Source organism: Eptatretus burgeri, chromosome 14 (assembly GCF_056783735.1).
Source record: "Eptatretus burgeri isolate ZD-2024b chromosome 14, Ebu_testis_v1, whole genome shotgun sequence".
Taxonomy (NCBI): Eukaryota; Metazoa; Chordata; class Myxini; order Myxiniformes; family Myxinidae; genus Eptatretus; species Eptatretus burgeri.
This window is the reverse complement of record NC_140974.1, coordinates 64285680-64298390: the sequence shown is the minus strand read 5'-3', so window position 1 is coordinate 64298390 and position 12711 is coordinate 64285680. Positions and strand designations below refer to the sequence as shown.

General features: G+C 45.0%; 1 protein-coding gene across 2 annotated transcripts in view; it reads left to right on the top strand.

Annotated features, from left to right (window-relative positions):
• Positions 1–12711, top strand: part of CSTF3 (cleavage stimulation factor subunit 3) — a 65108-nt gene that overhangs the window by 26486 nt on the left and 25911 nt on the right. For both annotated transcript variants that reach the window (XM_085855244.1, XM_085855243.1), the window contains exons 4-9: positions 7198–7230; positions 7768–7865; positions 8388–8454; positions 8600–8634; positions 8774–8900; positions 8995–9072. In XM_085855244.1, the coding sequence (XP_085711370.1) occupies positions 7198–7230; positions 7768–7865; positions 8388–8454; positions 8600–8634; positions 8774–8900; positions 8995–9072 (438 nt within the window). The remainder of the gene's footprint in view (positions 1–7197; positions 7231–7767; positions 7866–8387; positions 8455–8599; positions 8635–8773; positions 8901–8994; positions 9073–12711) is intronic.

Below are 12711 nucleotides of genomic sequence, written 5' to 3'. Positions count from 1 at the left end.
CTGCAGATCTTGATATAATCAGGAGCTGGTCCAACACTTTGAAGATGTCTTTTTTTGGGGGGGGGGGGGGAGATTCTTTACTTGTATACATTGTCGAGGCTCGTATGAGAGCAAACACACACTGCACAACAAAGAGGGGAGGGGGCAGGAGAGGGAAGGACAAAACAGTGGGGAACAGAAACATTAGGAGATCTGTGGAAGGGAGAGGGACGGGGCGGGGAACACGAGGTATACAAAATGGACACCACAGAGACCTTCAGGACCTTGCACGACAGGGAACTTTAGGGAAGGAGGATAGGGAATTTGAAGGAGGTGGGTTTGGGGTGGATTAACGGGGGTGAAAAGATCGTGGTTTTGTATGGGGGAAGATAAGAGGTGGTGGTGAACAGCTGTTTTGAAGACCTCGAGGGAAGAATGGGGTTGAAGAGAGTGTGGGAGTTTATTCCAAAGGCGGGGAAAAAGAGGAATGAAAGAGTGAAGGTGAGCAGTGATTCGTGATTTTGGTAGTTTTACCAGAAGGGGGTTGCTGGCGCACCTTGAGCACTCTGCGGAAATATGGGGGGACATATCGCAGACAGAGCAAGGGGGGGGGGAGACTGGAGAGGAGACGGTAGAAGACAGAAAGACTACCGACCTGCCTGCGGTGAGAGAGTGAGAGGCCCAAAGGCTCAGCCTCACCGCGGGAGATACCAATGATCCTAGATGCCTTGGTTTCCACAGTGTGAAGCCGAGAAAGGTGAGAGGCAGGCGCACCAGCCAGAGTGGAGAGCAGTACTCCATCAGGCTGTGGACGAAAGCTTTGTATGTGGTCAGGAGCTCAGGTGGGCCGAGGAAGGACTTTGCAGAACGGAGGATGCCCAGTCGGCGACTGGCTTTGGAGGCCAGGTTAGAAATGTGGCTTTCCCAGGAAAGATCACGGCAGATAGTGAGACCCAGAAGCTTGAATGAAAGGACTTCTTCAAGAGGATTGTTGAGAAAGTCGATTGGGGGGGGGGTCCAAACGGTCCTTTCGGAGAGACAGAGAGAGAGTGTGAGATTTGTCAGGATTGAAAGGCATGTTCCACGTGTTGGACCAGTTTGTGATTTTGTCTAGATCTGTAGAGAGTGAAGAAGCTGCTTCTTGCCGGTCTGAGGGATGGCAGATGGAATGGCAGAGGGTGGAGTCATCAGCAAAGAGATAAAGAGGATTTTCCGGAAAGTCGGAGGGATCATTGATGAAAACAACAAAATGAACAGGGCCCAGAACGCTGCCTTGAGGATCTCCAGCCTGGATAGGAAGAGGGGATGAGAGAACTCCACTTAGGGCCACACGTTGGCTGCGACAGGAGAGAAAGTCTGTGAGCCATGAGTGGAGATGGCCTTGGATACCATTGGAAGACAGTTTGGTGAGCTGCTCAGGATGCCAGACCATGTCAGAAGCACACGATATGGCTCTGATTTTTCATGTCTGGCATTGACAACCTCCATCCATTGTTGGGACAGCAGAAGTAGCATCTCCAGGGTAGAGTGACCTGGTCTGAAACCAAATTGATGATGGGAAATCAAGCCATTGTTGAAGAGGAAGGATTTACTGTCTGAAGTGATAATAGATTCCATAACGTTGCTGATGATTGGGAGAAGGCTGATTGGTCTGGAGTTGCAGGGATCTGGTTTTACACCTTTTTATGCATAGCAGCAATGTTTGCTGATTTCCAAGCAGATGGCAGATGACCTTGAGCAAATGAGAGGGTGAATGGAACAGAGAGAGGGTGAGCAAGAGCAGAGAAGCATGTTTTTCGGATACGTGGGCTGATGCCGTCTGGACCGGTTGCAGAATCTGAGTCGAGGTTTGACAACAAGCTCTCCACCTTGTCAGGAGAAAAGGACACAGAGTCCAGGAATAGCTGGGTGCGACTGGGTAAGGTGGGTTACAGAAAGCGATGGGTTTCCAACACAAGTTTAGATGCAAACACGGAGTTTAGGCATTCAGCCTTTTCACGTGCGGTGTCAGCAATGCGGCCATTTGAGGTAAGGGGGCATGGAGGGTGAACATACACCAGAAACAGATTTAATTAGATGCCACCAGGATTTTGAGGAGGAAGAGAGGTTTGAAAATTCAGACTTGAGCTTAGAAAGATGTTGTTTTCTGGCTCTCCTGAGGGAAGACACACACTTGTTACGAGTTTTCTGGAAGGAACCGAGGTTACCCTCAGTTGGATTTGCTTTCCATGAGTCAAAGGAAAGTTGTTTCAGGACAATAGCCTCGGCACAAGCTTCAGTGAACCATGGGCGGGAGGAAGGGTAGGACAACTGAAGATGAGAGGGGATAAATCTGTGCATGAGAGAGCACAAATTTCTTTGAAAGAGTTCCCAGGACGAGTTGATGTTGGAGAAAGTAGCTATGGGAGACCAGTCTCGAAGTTTGATGACTGTCTTTCAATCCTGACTTATCTCCCACACACCCTTTCTCTCTGGAAGGACTGTCTGGCAAACCTGTCTATTTTGGTAAAGCTGATTGGTCCGGCCTAAAATCTGCTCTCTCCACTCAAGACTGGTCCATCAGTCCATCAGATCCTGACATTGACTGATCATGTAATTTATTCTACAACAAATTTTTCTTTTTCACAAGTTCATCCCATATCGCATTCAACTTTTTTTGGTCTATCATCTCAACCTATTGAGACAATCGCAAAAAAACAAGTAATATTCTCCTGGAAGGCAAACATTGCTGAGGTCAATCAGCCGTCTCTGCACAGCTCAGAATGATTGTGTCTCTGTCTTATGAAGAGCCAGGGCTCAACATCATGGCTTTCTGTGGACCCCCTGACAGCAGTGAATGGATTCATTGAACCACAAACAAGAGGTTAGAGCTGTCTCTGGATATCTCTCGAGCCTTTGACACCATCTTCAGCGTATCTCTCGAACCTCTTCATTTGATATTCAGGACCCCTGCTCAAGTGGTTGCCTTATTTCTTCTACGAGCAGAAACAGAGGGTGGCCCTTCATGGTCTTCTTTCCTGCGATGTTTCCCTTCAGACGGGTCCCTCAAAGCAGCATCTTAGAACCGACATTATGTTTAATCACTATCGGTGATCTGTCTGATTCGCTTAAAAACCAACTTTCCTATTTTTCCAATGAATCCACCCTGTACAAAACAATACATATCGCTTGTGAATGGTTGGCTGCTGCTGAAACCCTTTTTTCAGACCTGGACAAGCTGTTAGCTACCCTCTTCTCCCTGAGATTGTCAGCATCCAACCAAGGTGCCATTGTCATGGTTTTATGCTACAACTTCAGAGATGCTACAACAAGCCTGTGTTCGTTATTGAGGAACTGCGCACTCTGGCAGATCCTGCAGTTCTGGATCATCCTCCAGCAATCATCAACGAGCACGTGGTCAATCTCCTTTGCCACACCACCAGTGTTAGAATATCAAGTCCAGCGATGAGGCTGTGGGTGCTGAAACCATGAACCAGCCACCCTAAGTCCATGACTTCTTGCAAAGTCAAGGAACTTCGTGCTATTCTAATTCACAGTTCCAGACCCATGGGGACAAACACACGTCTCATCGGCGTCCTTGGCATCAAATGCATCCTTCACGGTGAGATCACTCGCCTCAGTCGGAGCATATACAGAGACCAGGGAAACAACACCCAAGGAGTGACGAATCCTGAGTCTCATAATATGCTCGTTGACCGGTGTTACCTCTGTTATCATTGGAGTCAGCTTATTGGACACAGCTACAGCAACTCCTTGGGCATGGTAACCATCAGATTGACCAGACCAATAGAAGCTGTAACCACCCGCCATGATCTCGCCGCAATCCGGTCTCCAAACCTCAGAGAGTGCTACAATACCGATGTTCAAACACTTGAGCTCAGATGATAACGGAGACAGGTGATCATCCTCTCTTTGGGATAGGACATTCCAGGCACCCACCCGAAGGGACCGCCTCAGGTTAACCCAAGGAGACCGCCGTCTGGTGGACGACACCTCAGCACCATCCCAACACAGACGACCGCAATCTAACCCGGGAAGGCTACCCCGTGGTTTTCCTCCTATCATCAAAGATTGGGGGTCGCGAAGGCTTTGCCATAATCCCGTCATCCTGTAAGATGCCCTGCAGAGGTGAGCTGCCTTCCAAGTCTTTCCGCAGATTCTCATTGGGATTCAATTCTTGGTTTGGGCTGTATGCTTGGGGTCATTGTGCTGTTGGAATGTAAATCTTCGCCACAGTCTCAGGTCTTTTGTACTCTTAAGCAGGTTCTCCTCAAGGATTTTCCTGCATTTGGCTCTATTTATTGTTCCCTCTATCCTTACAAGTCTTCCAGTCCCTGCCACTGAAAAGCATCCCCATAGCATGATGCTGCCACCACCATGATTCATGGTAGGAATAATTCTGTTGGATGGGTGATGAGGTGTGCTTGGTTTCTGCCAGACGTAGTGCTTTGCATTCAGGCCAAAGAGTTCATATTTCATCTCATCAGACCACAGAATATATTACAGTAGTTCTTTCCCCATGCTTTCCAGTGCTGTGAGGCGTTTTGAATGATCAGCAGTAGGTACGTTTTTGCTTCATCCACATAACCCTGGTTATTTAATTTTTCCTATACAGAGCTATCACTTGCCGACACGCCGCCCAAATAAAGGTATGTGTCAGAAGAATGTGTTGCATGTTTGCAACAAGATCGCCTTTAGGGCAGGTACTCTGCTAGTTTTCTTAATTAACACTTTCTCCATAAATGTTGATAATCAAGGTCATATGGTGGTCTGAAAAAAAATGGCAGTCATTGGATCGTGAGTTGCGGGCAGTCGTTAAGGGTTGCACACCACCTGCCATAATTTTGATATCCTGATTTTTTTTGGGGGGGGGGGAGGGACATATCCATGATGATTGCTTTGTGATCACAGACATCTTGTTTGATATTTTGTTTTTCTCAATTCCCCACTTGCAAGGTCCACTCCCACCTCCATTCTACTCTAATTTGAGCTCTCCATCTTTGCAGGTCACGTGAAGGCCATTTAATGTTTTTTGTGCAGATTTGTTTGGTTGTTTGTTTATTTGTTTATTTATTTATTGCATTTTTCCTCTTCGCTCCGCACAGGCACGTCTGGTGACATTGGATCTCTCCATTGAATGCATATTTTCTTGGGATTAAATTGGGAATTTGGTCGGCTGTTTCCATCATTTCTGAGGATCAGTTGTACCGCTGATGCTCTGACCCCTTTCATTAAGCTTGAAGTTATTTGGACAGGCTACTACAACAGGATCACCTAGTGTTTTGGCAAAATGTATGGAGGCATGATAAGCAGAACCAAATGCCTTGGCCATTCATTGTGTGCTGCCTGCCAGTACTCTGGGAAAGAAATTGAGGCCTGTAACTTTTGAGCAGTGCAGTACAAAACAATTTGTTGTTTCTTTATTTGTTATAAAATAAGTGTAAACGTGATCATTGATTGAGGAGCTAGTGCACAATAAGGGTAGACTTTAATTCGGCTATTATTGTATCCTTAATAAATTGATCATCTTTTGAATCATACTCAAAAGTTTACTTGTGTCATGGCTCATGGAAGAGAGGAACAAGAGGACAATGCATGAACATGCAAACGCGAGAGGACAAGGTGAGTACATGGGACAGAGTGTTGGAAAAATCGAGTTCTTGTGTAGGAATGTTGGACGACATTTAATTAATTTGAGTGAGCTGCAATCTTAAAACTGGAGGGAAGAGCATTGCAGATGGGCACAGAAGAATGATTCCACCGCAAATTGAGAGATAAAGGACAAAGCGTCAATTTTGGAGAAGTTGTTGGATGAGAATGTTTATCATGGTTGAGCTGGCGAGGACGTAAAACCAGGTAAGAGGTCGTAGATGATACAAAGGCCAACAATCTGTCTGCATTGAGAGATCAGTCGACCCTGTGCCTCTGCTTTTTGATGACTGATGCCACTGATTCTCACAGCTTTGGACTCCAGATTATCTAGGAGTTGGAGGTGCCAGCCAACCATACAGAGCAATGGAGGAAGGATTACGAAATGGTCTTTTGTACCTTTGAAAAGAATGAAGCTTCTTCCTGCCTCGCATAGAGTTGGATACTTGAGGGCCATAACTTTGGCTACATTAGTCCAAAACAAAAAAACGACCTGGAGGCCACAAAGCCATTACAGGGATGAGAGGAAATGATGCCATCACCAATGACTTGCTGTTTGTGTGTCTGGAAGAGACAGGTGTGCAGGAAATCTCAAATGAGTTTTGTAACCAAGGCTTCCATTTTTTTCTATTTTGTTTTTTTACCTGCAGTCTCTCATCACCAACCATTTTCACATATTGTTGCTATTTCCTGTAGACATTTGCTTCCTGTTGCCAGTTAAAACAATGCCCATTGATTTTGAAGCATTCTTTTGAGTTAACGGGTTTCGCATTTCGTAATCCTTCCTCCCTCCACCCCCATGTATGTCAGGACCATACCGAATTCCCACCATAGGTCTGTTAAATTTTTGGCAATCCGTATGCAAAGTACAAACTCTTACTCATACTTGCTGAAATCAATAAGTTTCCCCACTCTACTCTCCCACCCACACCACTTTAATACACAGTCGTTTAGAAATCTGCTTTTCTTTGCTACTTCCTTCATTTGATGTGAGCAAATGTAATTACATAGGATGGAGTTTTAATTCTGATTGCCATTCGATTAACACATGGATGTCTGGAACAGGCTGTCTCGATTAACTAACCCAGTGAGCCTGCTGTATGCTATCCTGAGTCTGGTACCATATTATAAATGGGGAAATCCATGTGGCATTCAAAACAAACCAGTTTGACGAAACTGAACACCTTTTCTGTGGGATGCCATAGGCACAACACTGAAAGTTTGATAGCGATGCAAATTAATCGAGCCCGTGAAATCCTGCCTGGGATAATATAATTAGAATAAAAGAGTTTGGGAGTTTTCAAGGGGAAGGGTTGAAGTAAACAAGTTGAAACATAGAGAGGGAGGGAGAGAGAGAGAGAGAGAGAGAGAGAGAGAGAGAGAGAGAGAGAGAGAGAGAGAGAAAACAAAAACATCTGGATGGAGAATGAAAATGAGAAAAGGTGTTAAACACGTCGTTTTTCAATCTCATTTGACGCTAATATCTAATGCGATAAAACTCTATAATTACGCAATACTCGATCATTAACGAATGAATTCAAGTCTTCGTGTCCCTGCTCTTCCTTCTAGATCAAGCACAAGAACTATGATAAGGTGGAAAAGGTAAGATATTCTGTGCCTTACATTTGTGGATCACATTGCATGCAAAAGTTTCTTAAATGAGGAAAGGTGAGGGATGAAGTTGAAGGAGTGGGGATGAGAGAGATGTGCAAAATTCTGGGGAAGTTAGCTTGCAGTAATATGTTGTAAACAGATATAAAGGATTTTAGAGAATGTGTTGAGGAGGTGAACATAAGAACAACTCAAAGTGATTGAAATATATTATGGGAAGCAGAAGAAATGCAAGTCGAGATTGTTGACGTGCAATAAATTTGAAGGATTTTGGAGTGAAGGATGAGGAAGCTTTGAAATGTGAAAAGTGGTTTATGTTTCAGATAAAAGGCATGACTTGGTTGTGGGTTGGGTTGAATGTTCGAGGATATTGCAAAGAGACCTAATACCTGTGAAGAGGTACATTGAGTCCAAGCATAATAGTGCCGAGGGAAATGAGCAATAGAGGTGGAGGAGATTGGGTAGTCATAATTTTTGCGATGAATCAAAATAAGATTGTTTCCAGAACTCGTTTTAAAATGTTTGCAGCTATTTCAACGATGCCTCATGAAAGTTCTTCATATTGACCTGTGGAAATGCTACCTTTCATATGTAAGAGACACAAAGGGCAAGCTCTCCAGCTTCAAGTATGTCCAACTAGCTGCTCTACTTGTGTCTATCTCTCGCTTGGTTTCAATGTCTGCGTGTTGTTTTTTATTTTATTTTTGATGTTACTTTTGCTTCAACATTTAAAATATTGGGTCTTTATTGTTCTTTTATCCAATATGTGTGCTTTTGAATGATAGCCTGAACTTTGGAAGCGTGTCCATATAAACACTTTGCATTCCGCTTCTCAATGAAAAGCGTGACATAAGAAGGTGATTGATTGATTTAATTTAATAATTTTCCTGTGTGTGTGTGTGTGTGTGTGTGTGTGTGTGTGTGTGTGTGTGTGTGTGTGTGTGTGTGTGTGTTTGTGTGTGTGTGTGTGTGTGTGTGTGTGTGTGTGTGTGTGTGTGTGTGTGTGTGTGTGTGTGTGTGTGTGTGTGTGTGTGTGTGTGTGTGTGTGTGTGTGTGTGTCACACACTGTATATTTCTATCTTTGCAATAATGTTCTTATTTATCCATCATGCATTCCATTAAATGTTGTTGTGTTTTTTCACCCGCAGAGAGAAGATGGCTCAAGCTTATGACTTTGCTTTGGACAAAATTGGAATGGACATCATGTCTTACCCTGTAAGTGTCTCATTCCCACTGACAGTTTCCAAGTTTTCTTTTTCAGGCACTGGATTATACAATATGGATCTTGTGTGGCAAATACATTGGAACCAGAAAACTTTATGTTACAAAGCATTAAGTTTTGTTCTGTTTTTCTCCTCAGATTTGGGTCGATTATATCAACTTCCTCAAGGGCGTGTGAGTTAATCCATGTGACAGCTATTCTCTTCTTTCTCCATTCTCTTTTGCTCCAGTCCATCCCACTTTGTCCAGACCAAAGTGCTAGGCTGGCTTTGCTACAGTTTGGTGTGAGTACTGTGCTTCTGTGTGGGTGCAGGGAGGCGGTGGGTTCATATGCTGAGAACCAGAGGATAACAGCAGTGCGGAGAGTGTATCAGCGTGGTTGTGTTAACCCCATGATTAACATTGAACAGTTATGGAGAGATTATAGCAAATATGAAGAGGTACTTCACACTGCTTGCACACTCATGATTAATCCTACCCAGTTGCCTTGCTGTCAGTTGTCCTGTATCACTTGCTTTATGCGGTGTCTTTCAGGGGATCAATATACACCTCGCAAAAAAGATGATTGAAGATCGAAGCCGAGATTACATCAATGCGCGACGCGTGGCAAAGGTGATTCAGGGTGAAAAGTAGTGTAACTTGACCTACGGTGCATTCAGAAAGTAGTCACAACTCTTGACTTTTTCACAATTTTTCTTGTTACACCCTGAATTTAAAATGGATTAAATTGAGATTTTTTTTGTCACTGATCTACATTATACCTCATGTCAGTGGAATAAAAACAAATTTTTACAAATGAATTAAAAATGAAAAGCTGAAATATCTTGTATCAATAAGTATTCAACCTCTTTGCTATGACACTCCAAATTGAGCTCAGGTGCATACATTTTTCTTTGATCATCCTTGAGATGTCTCAACAACTTGATTAGAGTCCACCTGTGGCCAATTCAATGGATTGTACATGATTTAGAAAGAAACACACCTTTCTGCAAAAGATCATACAGTTTACAGTGCATGTCAGAGCAGAAACTCCACCATGAACTCCAAGGAACTGTCCATAGAATTTCGAGATAAAATTGTGAAGAGGCATAGATCTGGGGAAGGGTATAAAACAATTTCTGGAGTGTTGAAAATTCCCAAGAGTACAGTGAGCTCCATCATGAGGGAATGGAAAGAATATGAAACTACCCAGACAGACATTTCCGAGAGCTGGCCGTCTGACCAAACTGAGCAACCGCGCAAAAAAAATCTCCCGCGATGAGGCTGAGTCTTTGGGCCTCTCACTTTCTCACCGCAGGCTGGTCGGTGGTCTTTCTGTCTTCTACTGTCTCCTCTCCAGCCTCACCCCCCTGCTCTTTCTGCGATTTGTCCCCACCACATTTCTGCAGGGCGCTCAAGGTCCGCCAACAACCCCCTTCTGGTAAAACTACCAAAATCACGATTCACTGCTCACCTTCACTCTTTCATTCCTCTTTTTTCCCGCCTTTGGAATAAACTCCTTCACTCTGTTCAATCCCATTCTTCCCTCCAGGCCTTCAAAAAAGCTGTTCACAACCAACTCTTATCATCCCCCATCCAAATCCTCGATCTTTTCTACCCCTGTTAATCCACCCCAAACCCACCTCCTTCAAATTCCCTGCTTTCCTTCCTGAAAGTCCCTGTAGTGTCCATCTTGTATTCCCCATGTTCCCGTCCCATCCCTCTCCCTTCCACAGATCTAATGTCTCTGTTCCCCACTGTTTTGTCCTTCCTACTCCCGCCCTTCTTGTCTCATGCTCCCCTTGCTGTGCGTTGTGTGTTGGCTCTCATACGAGCCTTGACAAGGTATACCAAAAAAAAAGAAAAAGAACTTTGGTCAGAGAGGTGACCAAAAATCCAATGACCACTCACAGAACTAGAGTTCCTTGGCTGAGATGGGAGAACCTGCCGGAAGGACAACAATCTCTGTAGCACTTCATAAATCTGGGCTTTATGGGGGAGTGGCCAGATGGAAGCCACTCCTGAGAAAAAGGCACATGACAGCACACCTAGAGTTTGCGAAAAGGCATGTGAAAGACTCTAAGAGCATGAAGCAAAAGATTCTGTGGTCTGATGAGACGAAAATTGAACTCTTTGGCCTGAATGTAAAACGCTACGTCTGGTGGAAAACGAGCACAGTTCATCAGTCATCACCCATCAAACACCATCCTCCCTACTGTGAAGCATGGTGGTGGCATCATCATGCTATGGGGATGCTTTTCAGTGGCAGGGACTGGGAGACTTGTAAGGATCGAGGGAACAACGAATGAAGCCAAATGCAGTCAGTCAAGAGACTGGCTTTGCCATGGAAGTCACTTGATCCCATGCAGTGTGGCATGGAGCTCCATCTTCCATCAACAGTGTTGCTTTTTACCATATGACCAGTGTTGAAGACAGGGAGACGTCCATCCTCAAGGATAGCAATGTGTGTCGTAGTGTTGATGTTGCCAACACATTCCACAAGCTTTGACCGACCAGTGCTCCAGATTGCTCCCCACACCATCACTGAAAAACCACCGTGTTTGACAGTTGGCTGCAATCGGTTAAAAGAAAACTCTTGACTGTGCAGTCTCCAGACCCATATACGTCCACCGTCACAAAATTGAGCAAACTGGAACTCATCTGAAAAAATTACAGTTTGCCAAAACTCCAAGGGTGTGTTGGCCATCTCATCAGCCCACTTCTTTCTCCTTTGAATGTTGGTTGGTCTAAGAAGAGGTTTTCTCTGAGTTGCTCTCCCATAGTAGCCCAGCTGATGAAGGGACTGCACGGCAGTTGTTGAGCCGAGTTGGATCTCCTCTGCAACATCTGCTGCCTTGCAAAGGGGAGTTTTCTCAATGGACCGCTTGACAGCTCGAAGACACCTTTCTGAGGGCCAATATCGACCAGAATGGGAAGCACTGCTATGGTTTTCCAGAGGACCTGGGTTTGATTCCTGCTCTGGGCATGTAATTTTATATATATATATATATATATATATATATATATATATATATATATATATATATATATATATATATATATATTGTCGAGATCCCGGCTGTTAATATCTTCCAGCACGGAATACTGACGTTATGTCCGAGCTTCAAGCAGTCCACGTGTGGACAAAGAGAACAACTAAACACACCACTGTGTTTCAAAATCGGCCTCGAGGGGTAGGCTCGATATTTTCTTGGCTCGATCTCAAAAATGGCTGGTAACAGAATGGATTACACAGCACAAAAAACCTGCCAGAACTCTTAGCAACAAGAGTTCTAAAAACAGGTCGACAACTCACAGCTCCGCTCGACGATAGCCGGGAATAACGATCACACTCGTCCCGATTTAACTCGATCCTTTTAAACGGAGCTCTCAACGATCAGCGCGACTGTGCTGTCGAGTCTTGAAAATCACTTGAAAAATCGCTTTTAAAACATGCGATTTGGAGCGCTCGATATATTTTTCCACTCGCGATCTTAGAGCCACGTCTGTTGCCAGCAATGGCGCCCCAGCTCTCACGCGGTCCGTCCACCAAGTCCGACTCACCAACCAATCCCTGGGAGCCTGAAAAGGGTCACGTGATGTGGTGGGTGGGACACTAAATTTGGTGAGAACATGGTTTTTCTCACAATATACATTGATGAGCGAAAACATTATGACCATCTGCTTAATATGCTGTTGGTCCTCCGTGTGCCGCCAAAACAGCGCCGACCCGCCGAGGCATGGACTCTACAAGACCCCTGAAGGTGTCCTGTGGTATCTGGTACCAAAACAGCAGCAGATCCTTCAAGTCCTGTAAGTTGTGAGGTGGAGCCGCCGTGGATCGGACTTGTCACTCCAGCACATCCCACAGATGCTCAATCGGATTGAGATCTGGAGAATTTGGAGGCCAGGGAAACACTGTGAACACTTCATCATGTTCCTCAAACCATTCCCGAACAATGTGTGCAGTGTGGCAGGGCGCATTATCCTGCTGAAAGAGGCCACTGCCATCAGGGAATACCATTGCCACGAAGGGATGTACCTGGTCTGCAACGATGTTTATGTCGGTGACGTGTCAAATTGACGTCCACATGAATGGCCGGACCCAGGGTTTCCCAGCAGAACATTGCCCAGAGCATCACACTCCCTCCACCGGCTTGTCGTCTTCCCACAGTGCATCCTGGTGCCATCACTTCCCCAGGTAAACGGCGCACACTTACACGGCCATCCACGTGATCTAAAAGAAAAACGGGACTCATCAGACCAGGCGAC